At 57.3% G+C, this 18,637-nt stretch overlaps 1 protein-coding gene across 1 annotated transcript; it reads right to left on the reverse strand.

The window, feature by feature from the left end:
- Window positions 1-8,219: 8,219 nt before the first annotated feature.
- On the reverse strand, window positions 8,220-18,604 carry PWWP2B (PWWP domain containing 2B). Its single transcript, XM_006880120.1, has 5 exons — window positions 18,480-18,604; window positions 11,151-12,755; window positions 10,094-10,163; window positions 8,540-8,686; window positions 8,220-8,345 (listed from the first exon to the last, which is right to left on the reverse strand). The coding sequence occupies exons 1-5, from the start codon at window positions 18,602-18,604 to the stop codon at window positions 8,220-8,222; spliced, it is 2,073 nt and encodes a 690-aa protein (XP_006880182.1).
- Window positions 18,605-18,637: the final 33 nt, after the last annotated feature.

Genomic DNA, 18,637 nt, shown 5'->3' on the forward strand with positions numbered 1-18,637 from the left:
TAATATTGCATGAGTTCCTTGTTTTTCAATGCAGCATAGTATTCCATTGTGCGAATATACCACAGCTTCTCTAGCCATTCATTTGTTGATGGGTAAGAATTGTTTCTTGTGTTGTGTGACATTCAACTGTCTTTTTTTTTTAATGAAAAAGACTTTTTCTCCTTGTGTTTTGGCAGGTTTTGTAACTATGAAGAAATATTTTAGCTGAGTACTATATAATTTATAATCTTAAGAAATTATCAAGTTGGAATTAAGAAATAGCAAGGAAATATACTATTTTATCTTCTGGCAAAGGGACATTCATTCCTGTATTATAGTGTATGTAAATGTTCATTTCCATTAAATACGGAATGGGGACTCAAACTTCAGGAAAGCTACCAAGTCGTGAGTGTTTTGTAGCCCAAGTTGCATGTAGCTGACATTTAACTACTCCAAGGAGTTGTGCCGACTTGTCATTCCATAACAGAACTTTTACATTGGATTTTAAACAGTGTATCTCTGGTTTACAAGATTTCATTACCTACGTGGCACTTTAAAGCAAGACAAGACATGCTTCTCCTTCTGAAATACGCAGTATAACTTAGCGCTCCCACTTGTATTTTTACATATTTTTCAAAGAACTTTTTTTAAAAAAGGAAAAAATTCCCTTAAAAAATGACAACCCAGTACCATGTGGTGTTGCCTCCTCCAAACACAGCTACATGTAGATTAAACTGGCAGTAGAAACATGTCCAGTGTGTGGAATGAAAATAAGTTTTGGGTGTTTTTTTTTAGAGTGGGGGGTGGGACAAGCATGAGTATCTGAAACACAAAGTGCGATATATACAATTTGCAGTGCAGTGAACAGACCGACTCCTAACAGCTCAGAGGTGACAGTGACCACATTCATTCTGTAGTAGTAGTATGTATTGCTACAATAAATTTTCTCAAGTTTCTCTTTGTCTTTAAATGAACTGAAGTAGAGAAAATAATTTTTCCCTCTACAGGTTGCACATTTTTGCTTATGCATTTCCTTAAAATTAATAATGGGATCCAGGACACAAACCATAAGTAGTCAAAGCCGTTTTAGAATGTAATATGCAGAGGTAAATTTAACCTCTTTTAGAAGTCAGTGGGATGAATGTAAAGGGTTTTTTTTCTTTTTAATTTTACATTCATTCATTAAGGTGCCTCATTTTTCTTTTGTCCATACACCTTTGCAATAACTAGATTATTAAAAGATACCAAGTGTTGTAATAACAATAATCCATTGCTTGAGGTACTTGCAGTTGTCTTAAAAATTAAAGGGTTTTTTCTTCTCCCCCCCTCCAAAAAAAAAAAAAAGATCTTATTTTCTGTAAGAGTCTTTAAGGTTTTCCTGTCCCTGTCAGGCTATCACATGGTTGGGGAGGTGAGGTGTGGGCCTTCTGAGGAGCACTCCATGCCACTTGCCAGCTGGAGTCCTCTGAACATTCCTGTGGACAGGACCAGGCGATGAGTCCCCATGGCATGTCCTGTCATTTCTGACCAGTTTCTCCCAGCCTCAGCCCACTGGGTCTTCCTGGGTTATCCAAGCATGCTGCCAAGCCTGGACTTCCGGCACAGGGAAGCAGCCGCTTCCTCCTCCACAGCTTCCACTCCATTTGGGATCTCAGCTGGGTTGACTATGTCCCTGTCAGTCCAAGATGCCATACAGCTTCTCCACTCTGAAGCCACAACAGGCAACCCTGGACTGGCAGCAGGCTCAGAGCCCCACCCAGCAAGGCACCCACCCAATGGCCTCCAGCTCACCTGTGCCACCCCCCCCATGGTGATGCTGTACTACCCCGTCTCCAGGGTCCACAGACACGGAGGGAGTTGTCAGCCCCAAGGCTGGTACCCCTTCAGAGCTTGGAGGCTCTGACAGGGGTCCATGGGGCACAAGTCAGGGTGTGTGTGAACAAGGCTTTCTGGCACACAGGAACAGCTGACTTAGGGAGCGGGGTTCGGGGGGAGCATCATGGAGAAGGACTGGGCCTCGCAGTTGGGCTACACTGAAGGGCTTGAAGGAGGCCGGATGGACAGGAGAGTCTGCTCCGCCTTCACTAGGCCTCCACCCAGGTTTCAGGCCAAATCCATCCTCAGGAACCCTGCAGACTGGCCCAGTTTATCAGGAGGAGACAGGTGTGTGGGTGGTAGTGGGCACTGCTGAGGGGGTGGAGTCAACAAGCAGGGTGCCAGGTAGGGAACCAAGCTCCTCCTGTAAGTAGACGTATCCCCGCCCACAGGCCACCAGACCAGCACCCACAGTACACACAAAGACCCTGCAAACACATCCCTGCCCACATGATGCACCCCACCACCTTCCTACCTCCTGTCCTAGCCACACAGCCATGCTCCCCACCCCAAAGCTGGCTACTGTTGCCTAGGAAATGCTGTAAACTGTCACCGTGTGGCATTGCTGAGCTAGCCACCCCATTACTCCCCGCAGCTCGACTTGGGCTCAGGCTGCAGGTGGACAGGGCCAGGTACAGTGGAGGTGCCCAGCAGAGCATAGGGCAGGGGCAAGAGAAACCATCCTCAGCAGTTTCCGTGAGCATAGGGATCTGAAAACCACAGACCCTGTACCCAGACTGGGGGAGGGGAACTGCTCCCCTTTTCATCAGGGCCGCCCCAACTGCAGTGCCCAGACTGGACCCTTTTGGGAGCCAGAGCAGAGGCTAGAAGGGCAGGAGCAGAGCAGAGGACAGGATTCTGCTAGGACCGGGGGTGGGGGTGGGGGAGCAAGGACCTTGAGACACCCTACAAGAAGAGACCCCTCTGGGGTTGAGACTGGAGCCTCACTTTCCATTCAGGGTCTTGGGCCGCATGAGGACTAGGCCCTCAGGTCCTCCATGAGCCAGCCTCCTGGGGTGTGAGGTTCTGATGTCCACATGCTGATAAAGGCCAGATGGGGCAGAGCCAGGAGGGGGAGACTCAGTATTGAGAGGACAGAATGAGGGCCACTTGCCCATGGCCCTGGGGGACAAAGAGAAATGGTGGGCCCACCTGGGGAAGCACCTGACTGAACCACACCCTTTTCCAGGGGCCAGGGCATGAGCTCAAACTGGGGCAGCTGAGGGCAGGGGCTGCTGCTGAGGGCCGTACAGACCTGCTGGGGTAGCCCCACTTCCACTGTCCAGTCTGCCATTTTTTCACCAAGAGGTTGGGCTTCTCACCATGGTCCTTTCCCCTTTGTGGCTTCAGGACCTCAATGGCATATGTCCATGTCCCACCTCACCCCTCCATGGTCAAGACTGAGAACTGTGCTCTGCACCCAGTCCATGGTGAGGATTGAGAACTACGACCCCCACCCCCAGGTCTGATAAGGATTACAGATTGTTCCTGATAATCACCCTCATAGGCCATGGTGAAGAGTACGATTATCCCCCAAGGCTGTGGTGAGAACTGAGAATTACACACCCCCACCCCTTGGTGAGGATTGAGGATTACCTCCGAGGCCCTTAGACTGCGGTGAGGGTTGAAGATTACCCCCCCCCCCAGGCTGTGGTGAGGACTGAAAATTATCCTCACAGACTGCGGTGAGAGCTCAGGATTACCCCCTTAAACCATGATAGAGACAGAGGCTTACTCCCACCCACCCCCAACCCCCGCAGGCTGTGGTGAGGACTGAGGTTTACCCCCGCAGGCTGTGATTAGGATTGAGAATTACCCCCCTAGGGCCATAGTTTGATTTTTCTATTTTTTGAGGTAAAAAGGAACGATAAACCCAAAGGAAGGAATGGGCAGTCCTCCGAGGAAAGAGTGACGGAGAAGGCCCACGGTTTGAGTTTTGCGTCCTGGGAGCAGCCTCCTTGGGGCATGGTGACCATCCTCCACCTGGAAACACCAGAACACCCGCCCTCCTGCGAGGCTGAGGGGTTCTTGGTCCCTAGCATGGGCTGGGCTGGGGGTCAGTAGGCGTCCTGGGGCCGGGTCAGGCTGTGCAAAGGCTGGTCGTAGATGCTGGAGGGGTCTCCAGGAGAAACAGCGGGACCCTTTGCTATGCTTATCAAAACTGGCAGTAGTGTGTACTTCTGCGCATGCGCATAGTCACGTCACCCCAAGACCTCCACGCACCCCCTGCCATGTCAACTCGGGACAGAGGATGTCTTTGGGGGCCACCTTAGGGGAGAGCACAGCTCATACACACATTTGCACATGCTACACAGGTGGGCACACAGATACAGGCACGTAGGACATGCGGAGACATGAACATGCGTACACGGTGTATGCACGTATGAACACCCAGATACGCCTACATACACACATCACACACGCACGTGTACACATCACACGCATGCCTATCATTACATAGGCCTCCCCCACGATGCGTCCAAAACACCAGTTCTGGATCTTTTAAAGTAGAACAGCATCAGCCCACCAGCCATTCTAAGGACATTCAGCATCGTCAGAGGTCACCGGTGTCATTCAGCATCAGGAAAGCAAACTTTCATTTCTGAAAAACACAAAGTAGTTTGGTTTTCAAATTCACATTTGAACCATGTTAACCACATGCGGTACTGGACTCTCCACACCTAACCACCACCTCCAAGTGGGCATCGCCTAACCACCACCTCCACACAGGACATCGCCTAACCACCACCTCCACCTCCACCTCCACACGGGCATCGCCTAACCACCACCTCCACACAGGGCATCGCCTAACCACCACCTCCATCTCCCCCTGGGGCATCACCTAATCACCACCTCCACCTCCCCCTGGGGCATCGCCTCTCTGGTTAGTACCAACCCTTCACATTCCCAGGGAGACATACAGGTCCTCGTAAAAGCCCAAAGCTACTATCTGCATGAGGTGCCTAGTTCTATGCTTTCTTTTCCAAAATCCATTTACAACCTCAGGCTTACATTCGCTTTAACAATCCGACTACTCCAGAGTGGTGCTGTGGGACTTCACACATTAAGCGATCTAGGGGAAAGAACTGAGCAGATGTGGTTCTTTTGAGGCCAGTCCTGAGGGAACCTGCCAGTCAGGCTGGACCAGTCTTTGAAACGTGACCAGCCACGGGGACCTAGCCAAACAGGAAATACAGGTCAGTCTGGGTGAGAGTGCCACACAGATGCCATGGGGACGAGGGGTGAGGGCTGGTCAGGTACGTCTGTGTGGACCCTAGTTGGCCTGTGTTGAGAACTGATTTTCCTGCTATTCAGGCTGAGAGACCAGGGCCCCCTCCTCACTCCACACTGGCGGGCTAGAGGGGCCATAGGACGTGACGTGCAGCATCAAACGGCAGTTTGGAAACAGTGCCAGGTGCTGGGGCACCAAAAGCTGGGGTCAGAGCTGAGAGTGGCCTGTACTTGGGTCTGAGTCCCTCCCCTTCCCACCCCCAACACAGGAGCCCCTTCTCCAGCCTAAACCCCACACATTGCCTGAGCCCCGCTCCCATCTGCACTTTCCCTGGGCCCCTCTCCTTACTGAGCCCCACCCTCTCCTCCCCCAGCTTCCCCCTCTAGCAGAGCTGCTGCCCCCTCCCCTTGCTGGTTATTGGTGATGAATCTCCTGATCCCTCTTCATCCAGCTGCTTGAAGAATTTGCTCAGCATACACTGAAAGGGAGTGAAGAGAGCATACAACCTCTGCAGCCTCGACTGCTGAAAATGAAGAGGACTTGAAGATCAGATGCGGATTGCATCTCAACGTCAAGAAAACAAAGGCTCTTACCACAGGCAACATCCTGATGGGAAAAAGACTGAAACTGTCAACAGCTTCATCTCACTTGGATCCACAGTTAACACAGGGTACCAGCAATCGGGGAATCAGCAGACACATGGAGAAAGTCTGTGTAGTTAGGGACCTCTCCAATTTATTGAGGAGTAATGATACCACTTTGACGACTAAGGTGCATCTGACTCAGGCCATGGTCTTTCTGACCACTTGGACAAAGTGTTGTTGGAGTGCTCTCTAGAGGCAAAGATTGATAAAGCTTCGCTTCATGTACTTCGGGCAAGTTGCTAGCAGGGGCTATTCGTCTGAAAGGGATATGATGCTTGGAAAGGCAGGTGACCAATGAAGGAGAGGAAGACCCTTGACCAGGTGAACTGCCACAAGGGCCTCTAACGTGTAAGGAAGTGTGAGGACGGCACAGGACAGGACAGGGCTCTGATCTGTGTTCACAGGGTCACTCTGCGTCATTAGCCACTACTCACCCTGAGACCCACCTTCTGAGTGCCTCCCCTCCCGAGCCCTGGCCCCTCCCCTTCTGAGTAAACCCCTTCCTCCCCCCAGCTCTCTCCTCTCCTGAACCCGCCTCTCTTCAGGCTCCTCCCTCTCAGAATCTCCCAAGAGCAGACATGAGGGAGCCCAGGAGACTGGCCTACAGCCTCCCCCATGTGCTGCCATGGAATGCCGGTGGTGTTGGAATTGGAGCCCTGACCATCCCAGGGCACCAGGGTAGACCAGGTGGCACTCCTGTTGCTGAGGGGAGCGGACATGCATGGGAACAGCACACCCAGATCCCCTGTCCTTGGACCATCCAGAGAAATGATGTCCGGGTGTATCCACTCCCTGTCCAGGGCCCTCTGCCTTCTGGAACTTCCTCTGTCTCAGCAGATACACAGAATTCTTGTTGCTGTTGTGTACAGGGAACCTACAGCCGACCCTCCAGCAGGTTTTTAGGAACAGTTAATTGCAGGGAGGAGAGTGCCCATTCTTCTGCAGAGAAGCTGGTAGCCTTGAACAGCACACCTTCAGGATTGCAGTGCGGCTTCTTGCCACTGAGTGGTGGCAAAACTGATCCAGCTGGAGGACAGCAGTCCAAAAGCAGATATGGAGGACAGTCCCTAGATGTGCCCGCCTCCCAAAATGGGCCACATACCTGTGTGTGCGCCAGCCACCTCCCCTCTCACGTTCCTTCCCCTGGAGGGGCTGCCAGCAGACCCAGACAGAAGGCCATGGCTGATCAGACTGGGCAGTGAGCAGGCATGCAGGTGCACCATCTCCCTCCTCCTGATGTCCACACCTACACTGACAAGGTGCTGGACCCTTAACGGGGGAAGGGTCTCCAGTTTGAGGCCAGTGTGGGCTGTGCACCCTGACCCCCCCAGAGAGGGGCAGAAAGCAGGAGGTCAGGACAGAGGTGGGTGTCACTAGGGAACACAGGCATTGCCAGATCTCAGTGTGGCTTGTGCCCCACTCTGGGAAAGGTGGCATGTCACAGATGAGCAGGGCAGAGCCAGAGTGAAGTCAAGCTGCGAGAACTTAACTTGCTACTTAAAGAGGCATCTGCAGAGATTAAAGACCACAGTACTCACTGTTTCGAGAGGCCCCAGTGTCACCTGAGGTGGCATCTGCAGCGCCCGGGAGGCAACAAATCCTGACACCAGGGACCCTCAGCTACCAGCCCTCAGTCTTTAAGAAGGCAACCGCCGATTCAGACAAATCTTCAGAGTGAAGATGAGTCAAGGGGTGATTTCAGGGCGTGGGGTGCCACAATGCAGAAAGACAAGGCCGAGAGCAGGGAGTGCCGGAGCCAAGACCAGGAGGGCCCAGAGGTGCTGGGCGTTCCAGGTGGAGGTGGCAGACCCTAAGGCCCTCAAGGTGGTCAAGCACTAACAGCTGGATAAAGGGGCAGAGGGGCTGTCAGTGTGGGAGGGCCAAGTCTCTGGATACCCTCTGTCAGGCTGCAAGGGCCAGAGGAGTAGAAACGGGGGAGGGGCTGGCAAAAGGCCAGTCAGACTCCAGAGCCCCACGGCTGGGAGAGGCCCAGGCCCTGTAACCCTGCCTGGATCACATCTCAGGCTGCTTCTGCGGAGGGCGGGGAACATCCATGGATGACTGAGGCTCTGAGGTGGCACCAGAGATGCCACACACACTTCAAGGTCCCTTTTCAGCCTGGACACGTGTGATCCCAGCCCCTTGAAGGCTTCCATGTCCAGGGCGGGCGGAACCGAGATCACAGGCTGCAGAAGGGCTCCTTTATTCATCTCCTTGGTCAACAGCGGCCAGGAGGACAGATGCTCTCTCTTCTTTCGGTCTTAAAGTGGTAAAGGGAGAAAGGGACCCTGGTCCATGTCAACACTTCTGGGGGACACTCCCAACCCCCAGAACAGGCTTTGAGAGGACAGTGGGACTTGGCAGTCCTGGAGGCGTCTCTGCTGCTGGCAGGGTCTGAGCTAAGCCCCCACCTGTGAGTGGTGAGGGGGGTCTGCTCTGACCAGCACCAGTGGAGAGGCTGCAGCAGGCGTCCCTGAGCCCAGATCCACTCATTGAGGGGCCGTCTTCGCCCTGGACACTGCCGCTCTGTGCACCTTCTGCTGGCTGACCTGCTTACTCTGATGCTCACAGATGAGTGGGGAGCCCAGATCAATCACGTCTCCAGTGCTGGGGGCCTGGGAGAACAGAAATGGGCAGTCACTGAGACATGGGAGACACTTACTTGGGAACAGTGTTTGACAGCACTGGCCTGGCCGAAACCAGATCGAGTCTACAGGCTGCCTGGTCTACAGACTTTCCAGAGATCAAATCTGGACTGTTTGGGGTTGCTCTGCTCTAGAGAAGTTTACCCAGCACAAGAACAGGACACCTGCAGTGTCTGAGGTCGCAGGAGGTTGTCACTGCCAGACAGTGGACCAAAGGGGACCACACGGAACACCAGGCAGGCACTGTGTCTGCCGAAAAATCCGTGGTTACGTTCACGAGTCAGCTCTGAGCAGGAGACGCCGGACCTTGGCTGTTCAGATCATGTACAGCAGGGGACAGGGGGCAGTGCCGGGCAGATGGTGGGACCTCAGAAAAGCACCCACATCTGCGACTGTCTCACTCATGCTGAAATCCAGCAGGAATGTGGAGGGAAAGGCCTTTTCTTCAAGCTTCCAGGTGTAAGCGGACTTGAGAAACAATCCTCTCCTATTGGAGTTTCACCTCATAACCCTCCCCACGTTTCGGAGGCTGTAAGCCTGAACTGCTTCAATCTTTTCCCAGAGAGATGGTGCATTTGAACTGCTGACCTTCTGGTTAGTAGCCCAATATGTGACACACTAGGCCATCAGGGCTCCTGGTGGGAGGTTGATGAGAAGATTCAGAGAGAAACAGTGACAGCAGGATGAGCACACTGTCACATGAACCACAGGGTTAGCTCCCTGTACAGCAGGTAAAACGCCGGCCTCCACAGGGGACCCGAGTCCAGTGTATCCTCCTGGGCAGCCAGTGCTGGGCAGAGGGTGCTAATCCTGCTGAACAGTGGGGGCCAGCCACCCACACACCTCACCTGCCCAGGGACACCTCCGTGCCCACAGTGGGAAGAAGCCAGGAGAGGCCTGCGTGGGCCTTCTCAGGCCTCAGAGGGAATCCCAGAGACCCCCCCACCCTGATTTATCCCCCCAGCCCCACGACCTGAGAGAAAGCCAGCTCCTGCAGGGAGTGCTGCCCCAGAGGACTAGGGAAGACAGGCCACTGGTGTCCCCCCACCTCTGCTTGATGCCCTGAGGTCACATCCCAGAGCACACGGCCACCTCAGCATAGGCCCGTGCAAGAGCCAGAGGCCCAAGGGGTCAGGGACAGGAGCCTGATGGGGGAGGGGCAAAGAAGCTGCTGGTTCCTCTGAGAAGGAGAGGTGTCTGAGGGTGTCGCTCGGTTCGGAAGCTGCCGTGAGCACCCCTTCTATCATGCTGGCAGGCATCCCATCCCAGGCTCCCACGTACCAGCCAGCCTTGGCCCTTCCCTTCCATGGCTATAGGACCCACCCAATGCTGGGAGCCGCGGCCAAGGCACAGGAGGGGGCAGGGAGCAGCCTTGGGGGGCAGGACCAGCGCTGAACCCACATGAAATTCCCAGCTGTGCTTCACCAGTAATCACAACGTCACTGGGGCCCAGGCAGCCGAGGACTCACAGGAGTCACCACGGGCTCCTTCTGAGGTAGGCTTCTGCCCCGGGGTCAGGAGGAGGAGGAGGGGCCACCACAGGGCCAGGCTGGGCCGTCACCAACACAACTGCTGGGTCAGAAGTCTGCAGGACACTGTGCTGAGGGCTGCACAGCCCAGCCCTCCCCACAAGGTGGGTCCCTCCATCACTCAACAGCCCAGCCAACTCACAGGCCCTCAGTCTCCCTGCCCGAGGTCCACCATCTCCCCCTACTGACCCAAGTGGCCACCTGGGCCTCAGCCTTCCCGTCCATAAACAGGAGTGATGCGAGCAGGGCCTGAGAGACACTGCATGGAGGGCAGAGGACACGGGGTGGGGCAGGGCCAGCACAGGCTGCCTCTCCTTGGCTTACAGGTGATTACCCCGGATTAGTGGGCGGGGTGGCTCAGTGCTGTCCCTGGTGTCCAGCTGCCACTCAGACTGCAGCCACTGATTAGACAAGACGCCACACCAAGTCCCTTGAAGGGGCTCCTTGTCACATATTCATGGCCTGTGATTCCCACGTCCGCCACAGGGCCCACTAGAGGCCACTGCTGAGGGCTCCCAGCCCTGCCCCTGGTGGAAGCCCACCCCCACTCTCTGCAAACCAGTGGAGCCAGACCCCCTCTGCTTCCTGATCAACTAAGGGGCCTTGTAGTGTAGCCTCACTGCACTGGCCCAGCCTCTGGCTACAGTGTGGACCTGGCCTGACGGGGCACCCCTTAGATGACCAACTGATTCCCCAGAGGCCCCATGGGTAGGCCTCAGGATCTAGAAGCATGAGGTCTGTCACTCTCCTGGTAGCAAGGTCTTCAGGCCCCCAATGCGCTCTGGACTGGTCAATGCTCTGTGAGCTGAGCACAGAGGCCTTCAGTGCCCGCCCTGACAGCCCCCCTCAAACCTGAGAGCACCCCACATCCAGGCACTAGTAGGTAGCCTGCCTGCACAAAGGCCCCCACCTGGCTGGCTGCCTGGTTCCAGAGGGAAGTCACTTGTGACCATGGGGGGTGGACGAGGGCAGTCACAGTTCCACCCTGAGCACACATGCCATCTAAGGTGGTGGGGGCCTGGTCACTGGGTGACTGCAGCCTGCTCCCCCTCCCACTCCAATGACCTGATGTCACACGTACAACACTTCCTGTAGACCTTCTCCCTCAGGCCATGGTGATGACCACCCACAAGGTCACCTCAAGGTCCCCAAGGCCATGGGTGGAGGTGTCAGTTGTCCTGGAGGCCCCCATGGAGGACACCCTCCCCAGGAGCACAGGCTGAGCCGGGGAGGGGAGCAGCCTCACCTGGGCTCCGGACCACTATTGTCAAACTGGGCCAGGAGCTCCCTGAGCTCCGGAGCCACGTGGCCGGCGGCAGTAGCGGCCTCAGCAATGGCTTTCCGGTACATCCCCTTCTTCTTGCGGTTGAACCTCAGTTTGAAAAACTCCGAGAAAGGAGCCAGTTTGGAAAGAGACAAGAGGGACGTGGTTGGAGAACCGAACCAGGAAACCTTGGCTTCTCTCCAGGAGGGAGCACCTTGCTCCTTCCGGCTGAGGCTGATATCCAGGATGCGGGCCGGCCACCAGGGGAACCCGGGGATCTTGCCCCACACGATGTCCCCCACAGCCACCGTCCTGCCGTCCTCGGTCACACCCCTGGAGACACTCTGTGTGTGCAGCCTGACCGTCAGGGGCGGGACTGTGGGCCGCCCAGCTCTGGGGGACGAAGGTGCCTGCACCCTGCCACGAGGCGAGAGCTCACAGGGCCGTGCTGCTGCCCGCTCTGGGCTGGACACCTTGGACTCCTCCGGGCTGTCGCTACTGCACACGGACTCGCAGGCAGAATCGGCCTTCCTCATCGGGTAGTTGACCAGAAAGGCCAGGTCCTGGTGCCTGGGCTCACCCCGGGGGAACGTGACGCTTTCCTCTTCACTGGAGTTGCCAGGAGACCTGTCTGCCATCCTGTCTCGGGACGAGCCGTTGGCAAAGAGCGCTGCGGTGTTGGCCGGGTGGCCGCTGAGGCCCTCCACCAGCTCGGCCCTGTACACTGGCTCACCTGTCCCCGGCCAGTGTGGCCTCAGGCGGATCTTGGGGGGGGGAGCGTCCCGGCCAGGGGGTGCTGGCCGCATCAACTTCAGCTTGGGGATGGAAGTTGTGGATGCAGCGGGAGACATGTCCCTACCAGCCTGGAGCTCAGCATCTGGCACCTTGGGGTCCTGGTGGCCGCTGAGGGGGGGATGGAAGGGCTCCAGGGACCCATGCATGCGGGAGGGGATCTTCACCACCTCACCGGTGCCCTGGGGCGTGCTGTAAGAGATGGTGATGACGGGGCTCCGGGGCACCAGCTCTCCGGGCAGGTCCTCCTCCCTGCGGCTCCTCCTCGAAGGGGCCACTCGAGGGCCCTCCTGTTGCTGTGGCTCCAGGTCAGGACAGCTGGCTGGCCTCCTGGGGGGCGCTGCAGGGGCGGCCCCGTGAGGGCTCTGCTCAGGGCTCACTGAGCTCTGACACTTTTGGCACAGGACCTGGCGGGGCCGTAGACGGATGGTGCTCAGGATGAGGCGCCCTGGGGCCCGGTTTCGGGAAAGGCGTCTCCGGGTGCGCTTGATGGGCCTGGGTGGGGGCTGTGGCACCCACTGGCCATACGTGTGCCTCAGCCAGAGGGGGTGTGGGAAGGGGGCGTCTTCAAAGTATGGAGGGTAGAGGGGCTGGCTTCCAGCAGGTGGGGGTGGTGGGGCCAGCGGTGGGGGGCACTCAGAGGTCACGTTCTTGGCACAGAGAAGTGAAGAGTCTGCTCCCAGATGAATGGCCTCGCTGTCCCCTTCCTGGGGGGCCCGGCCACAGTGGTGGCTGGCAGTTGTGTCCTGAGACTTGGGCCGCGAAGCTGGTGGAGGCGGTCCCAAGAAGCTGGACCTGGAGGTGTGAGACAATGAGGATCACAACCAGTCACTGTGCCCCGCAATCGGCTGCCCCCCCCACCGTGGTCCAGCACAGCTGCATGCTTGCACGCATGCGTGTTTTCTATTGTTTAAAATTATAATTTGACTGCAGGTTTCCAAAGCCAAGAGGCTTCCCAGCCACTCACACGTGTTTTGTTTTATGACATTATCTGCGACACTCTTCCCACTTTCCTCCTACAGCTCTCAACTCCATGTATCCTTCTACCCTCCCCCACAGTCAGGGACTGGCATGTAGGTCAGAGGCAACAAGGGGTGTGTGAGGCTGCAGCAAGAGGGCTCCAGGACCCCACATCAATTCCCAAACACTCCAGAAATCCCAAAGGCCTCTTGGGACCAGGCAGGTTGGTCCAAGTGGTATGTGCAAGGGTGCCTCCAGAAACCACCTGGGTCCCTGACTCGAGCTCAGACGGTTCCCAGGGGGAGGGCCTGGGGGAACCCGAGTTGGGTGTCAGGCAGGTCTCTGGCCCACCCAGCCTGACAAGAGCATGCCCTGTGTGGGCTCCACATGTCAACAAGGACAGTGTGTGAGTGTGCCTACAATTCTGATGCCTAACACTCCCCATAGGCCCCGTGCCCCCAGGGACACTGGTGGGGGTCCACATACCCCATGCCCTCAGAGACACTGGTGGCGGGCATCTACGCTCTCCACAGGCCCCCATGCCCCCAGGGACACTGGTGGGGGGCATCTACACTGTTCACAGCCCCCATGCCCTGAGGGACAATGGTAGGGGGGCCCATACTCCCCACAGCCCCCATGCTCTCAGGGTTACTAGGGGGTACCATCCATGCTCCCCAATGCCATGTCTTCAGGGACACTGAGGGGGGGTACCATCCACACTCCCTACTGTCCCCATGTCCTCAGGGACACCGTCGTCATTCCTCCCCGGCAGGCCTACAAGATCCTTCTTCCTCCCAGGAACCCTCAGGCCCCTTCTGGCAAGGCCTCCAGAGTGGACTCTGGGCAGGACACTAAGGCTCCACAGACATCCCCAGCCCACACTTGGGGCACAGAGGCAGGCTCTCACCTGGCTCAGGCTGGCCCTAAGGCTGTGACATAAATGGCCAAGGAGGGGGCCAGGGCATCCCCACCTGGAAGGCCCACAGTCACTGTGTTAGCACCTGAGGCTCCCAGCCCTGAGGAACAGAGCCAGGTAAAGCCTCCAGAGAGAGGGACTCAAAGGTGGGAGGCCCCGCAGCAGCACCCTGGCTGAGGGGCCCTGGGCCTGAGGAGGCCCGGCTGTCTCAGAGCCAGGCAAGCACTCCCTTGTTAACAGCAGGCGCACACACACTTAGCAAATGTCCTGTAATCGTTAAGACTGCTACAGCTAAAAGCAGTTATTTTTTTAAGCCCCAAAATAGACTTTTGACACCACTGGTATTTCAGGCGGGATGGTTGTCTGCAAGATGCTCCAACCGCATGCCTGCCTCTCCTAGATAACCCAGTCTTCCCAGGTTCCATAAGGATCTCTTCTCACTCTACAAGTAACACTTCTGGAGCAGCCCTACTCTGCCCCCAGATGACTGTCACTTGGCCTAAAGAAACAATGGACGGAGAATGTGGGCTGGTGTGAGACACAAAGTTCAAGAACATTCTCATGGATAAGAAGTGCCTGATCTGTCCTTTCTGAACCAAGAAAAAGCTTTGAGGCCAGAAGACCAGCAGTTGCAAGAGGTGGGGGAGGAGGGAGACGTCCTGAGCATTTTTAGGGAACTGGAACAATTCTGTATGGCATTGTCCTGGTGGACAGGTGGCATCATGACATCAGGCACTTGTCACAACCACAGGACTGCACAGCATAGAGTGAGCCCTGATGGGAACTGTAACAATGTATCAATACTGGTTCCTTAATAGAAACAAATGAACCCTGGCCACACAGGTTACTAACAGGTTAGTGGGGAGAGACCACTGTGGAGGTAGGGGCGCACGGGAGCTCTGGACTTCTTCAACAGTTTCTCTCCAAACCTCAAACTTGTCTAAAATTAGTCTATTTAGAAAAACAGACTTTCAGCCAAGAGAAAAATGGGATAGAAACTCTGCATGCCCCTTTTCGAATTTAAGAGTGAAACACTCAAAGTTTGAGGGCTTCTCCAATTTCCAAATGATTCCTCCCTTAGCAGCCTCCCTCAGCCTAGGACTTGCAGAGGGCAGCCAGGGGACTGCTGCTGGGGTGTGCCCGAGCCGGACAGGAGAGAGCCTGCCACCCACTGGCCCATCCACTGGGGAAGAACAAATCCTCTGTGGCCAGAACCTAAGGCTGGCACTTCTACCACCCCATCCACGTCCACCACCACCACTGTCCAGCCCTTGAAGCACAGGCCAGGCCTCTAAGTCTGCTCTGGGCCTAGGGGCTAGACAGCAGAGTCTAGGCCTCCAGAGTGGCCTTTTCCAGCTTGACTCACACTGCCCCACCCCCAAGGCCAGCACCATCCCTGGATGCAAAAGCAGGTTATGTTCGTGCTCCACAGGGCCCCTGGGGGCTGTGGCCTCGGGGGGGTACCTGAGGCTCCCCTACTTCCTTCCTGATGTCCACAGTCCAGGCCACAGCCTGACCTCCTGGTATTACATAGTAGGTGGCCCAGTCCCAGATGTGGCGACACCCAGTCTGGCCTCTGCAGTCAGTGTGGCTGCTGGTCCACACTGGGGGGTAGATATCCTCATCCATTTCACTGGATGGAAGGAGAGGCCATGGCCTGCCCAAGCCAAGTCCTCAGGGTCTGTCAGGTGGAGGGCATTCGGGCTTCTGACCATCAGACCGTAGGGACAGGGACCTCTGGCCTCCAACCAGGTGCCATCCTGAAGGAGCAGGTGTTGGCTCTAGACGAAATTAGCAGACTCTCAACATGGGCAGGGTCCCCGGGGCCCAAGACTGGGGTCGAGGATCAGACACTCATTCTTCACCAGATTCATATGATCACCCTGGGAGACGGGGCCCTAGCTGGGCCTAGAGTGGGACCCTGTTTACTCTGCAAACCGTGCTCAGGGCCATGGGGGTGCACTCTTGGGGTTGGCCTGACCCAGGGTGGAAAGAGGTCAGGGTGACTCAGTGGGGTGGAGACAGGGCTGGACCAGCCTCAGGGCTCAGAGCACCAGGCAGGACAGAGCCCCACAGAATGAGGACCAGGAAGCAAACACCAACTCAGAGCAGGGAAACTGAGGCAGGGCTGAGAGATCCGAGAGCCTCTAAGGGATTGGACTCCAAGACAGAGTTGTACCACACCCTCAGGTGCCTGGGGCAGGGGCCAGAGCCCTTCAGAGACACCAAGACCACCCCTTTGCCCAGGTGAGGCGGGAGGATGAAGGAAGGAGACATGGACTCAGGTAAGACTCAGATGGGACTTGTGGCTTGCCACACCCCTGCCTCACCCTCAGGGATGAGATGGGAGAGGCAGCCCTAGGCCCCACTCACCCGCCCAGCTCTGGCCTGCCCAGCCCCCAGTTCACTCACTGCAGACTCAGGTCCCCCAGGACCTGCCACCCACATGGCAGCGCTCAGCCTATAGGCAGGTTTTATGCCTCAAGTATCTCGATACTTGAGCCCAGCCCTGCCCCTCTGCTGGAGACTTCTCACTGAAGTGTTCCCAGACCAGCTGTGGGCTAGATGGGGGTGAGCACGTGCTGCAGGGTCTCAGCCAATCCCCCTCTGTTCAGGAAGCCCAGGCACTAGGCTACCTGATGTCCTACCACACAGCCTGGACCTCTAGCCTGATCAGCCTCTCACCAGCCAGAAGTCTGGTCCAAGGGGTTTGAACTGCCAACATTATTCTAACCAGCTCAGTCCTGACCAGTGTCCAAGTCCTTCCCTCACAGCAAGGCCACAGGCCAGGCCCGCTCACGGGCTCATTTCAGATACTGCTATCTCCCCAGAGACGCTTGAGACCAGCCATGGTGGCCAGCTCCCTCCCCGGGCACCCACCTGCCCATCCAAGCTCAGGAGGTCAGTCGTTCACCTTGTGGCTCAGGGGTCACTGGGCACATGCTCAAGTCCCCTGGGACTGTACCCACACCCTGGGTCAGCCTGCTCATCTGTGTCCACTGTTGCAGCAGGAACCCCACCCAGCACACAGCAGGCACTCAATAAGCACATGTGAGCACAGAGCTGGTGGACAACTGGGCACATTCGCATAGAAGGCCTGCACACACAGGAGGGCCACGAAGAGGGCAGCATAGGCAAAGATGTGCTCAGGCCTCTTAGGACGGGAGTCCCCTCTGCCAATGGACACGGAGGGACTAACATCACCCCTTAACTGGCTACACTGCCAGACCAAGCTTTCAGCAGCCCAGCGTGTGCGACAGCTCGGCACAGTGGTACACAGTGACCCTCACTATGCAGACCCTCCTCCAGGATCCCCGGAGGACGCAGTGCATGCCAGCACCTGGGCCTGGGACCTCTGCCCTCATGGACTCCATTGCCCCAAGGCAGGTGAACATGAACCCAAAGATTCCTCCCCGGGGAGTGACAGTGCTCCCCAAAGCCCCCCATGGCCTCACACGAGAAAAAGATGGGCACTGGGCACTTGGGTCCACCAGGAAGTGGGCTCCAAAACACCACCTCCTGCTGCTCAGAACACTGAGGCTCTGACGACCATCAGCAGAGTGCTGACCCCCTATGTTGTGGGTGGCAGAGAAGAGGGGACTGGGGGAGGTTCAGGAGACAAGACACAGGTGTCAGCTCTGAGGCTGGATCATGGCAGTGTGGCGCGCGCACACACGCGCGCGCGCACACACACACACACACACACACACACACACACACACACACACACACGGGAGCTGAGCCCAGTTCTTCCCCAAGGACGTGGTGGGGTTCCAGGGCTGAGGATATGGCACAGACACTTGCCCCGTAGTCAGGGAACCCTCTCCCGCGGTGACCCCTCTCCAGGAAACAGCCACACAGGCTGTGGAGGCGGGCAGCCCAGAGAAGGGCGGTTGTGGCTTCAGGACTGTGAGGTGGAGGCCGTGGGTAGGCAGGAATCGCCGTGCCAGGTTCTCCACTTGCCGGTCCCTGCAGTCGACGGGAGCAGGGTGGATGGCGCGGGGTGGGGTGGGGTGAGGGTCACTTCTAAAGAGGTAACGTCAGCGGGAATGTCACCCCAAGAGGCAGCTGGGGGGGGGGGAGCAGGACGGTGGACGTTGAAAATATTGTCCCGAAAGACAAGCCCGGGGTGTTCGCAGGGATTAACGCCTCATCATTCATCCCAGCTCGCTGCCACGTGACCCGTATCCAGGCGACTTCTGACTCCTCCCCGTGGCCCCGCGCTCAGGTGCGGGGAGGCCGGAAGCTGGGACCCCTCCACCGCCCGGACAGCGGGGCTCTGAACTCGGCTCCAGCACCCCGGGCGCTCGCTCCGACGCCAACGCGTCTGCTCCAGCTCGCCGTGCTCCCCTGCCGGCAGAGCCCCTTCCCCGGCCCCCGGGCACTTCTCTAGCCGACACACTCCCGCTCGGGCCAGGTGACAGGTGACTGCCCCACCCTCACGACCCTGCTGACGCCTACGGGATCCCAGGCCCGTCCTAACAAAGAAAAGTGCGCGAACGGCGGCTGCCGAGCCGGTTGGGGCCCCGCGCGCTCCCTGCGCCCGTGCCCTGCGCGACGCGCGCCCACTTGGAGCAAAGCGCTCGGCAGCGGCCGCGCTCCCGTGTCCGGAAACCTGGCGTCGACGCCGCCCCGGCGCTCACCCGTGCGTGCAGTCCAGCAGGATCCCGGTGAAACGGCGCTCGCCGCAGCTCCAGGTGACCACCAGGGCGCCGGGCGCCACCCGCTCCACCAGCACCGGCAGGCGGCAGCCCGCGCGCGGCTCCATGCTCCGCCGTCCGGCCCTGCGCTCGGCCTGGGC

The sequence above is a fragment of the Elephantulus edwardii genome, unplaced genomic scaffold, assembly GCF_000299155.1.
Source record: "Elephantulus edwardii isolate Elephantulus edwardi_28Jun2011 unplaced genomic scaffold, EleEdw1.0 scaffold00006, whole genome shotgun sequence".
Taxonomy (NCBI): Eukaryota; Metazoa; Chordata; class Mammalia; order Macroscelidea; family Macroscelididae; genus Elephantulus; species Elephantulus edwardii.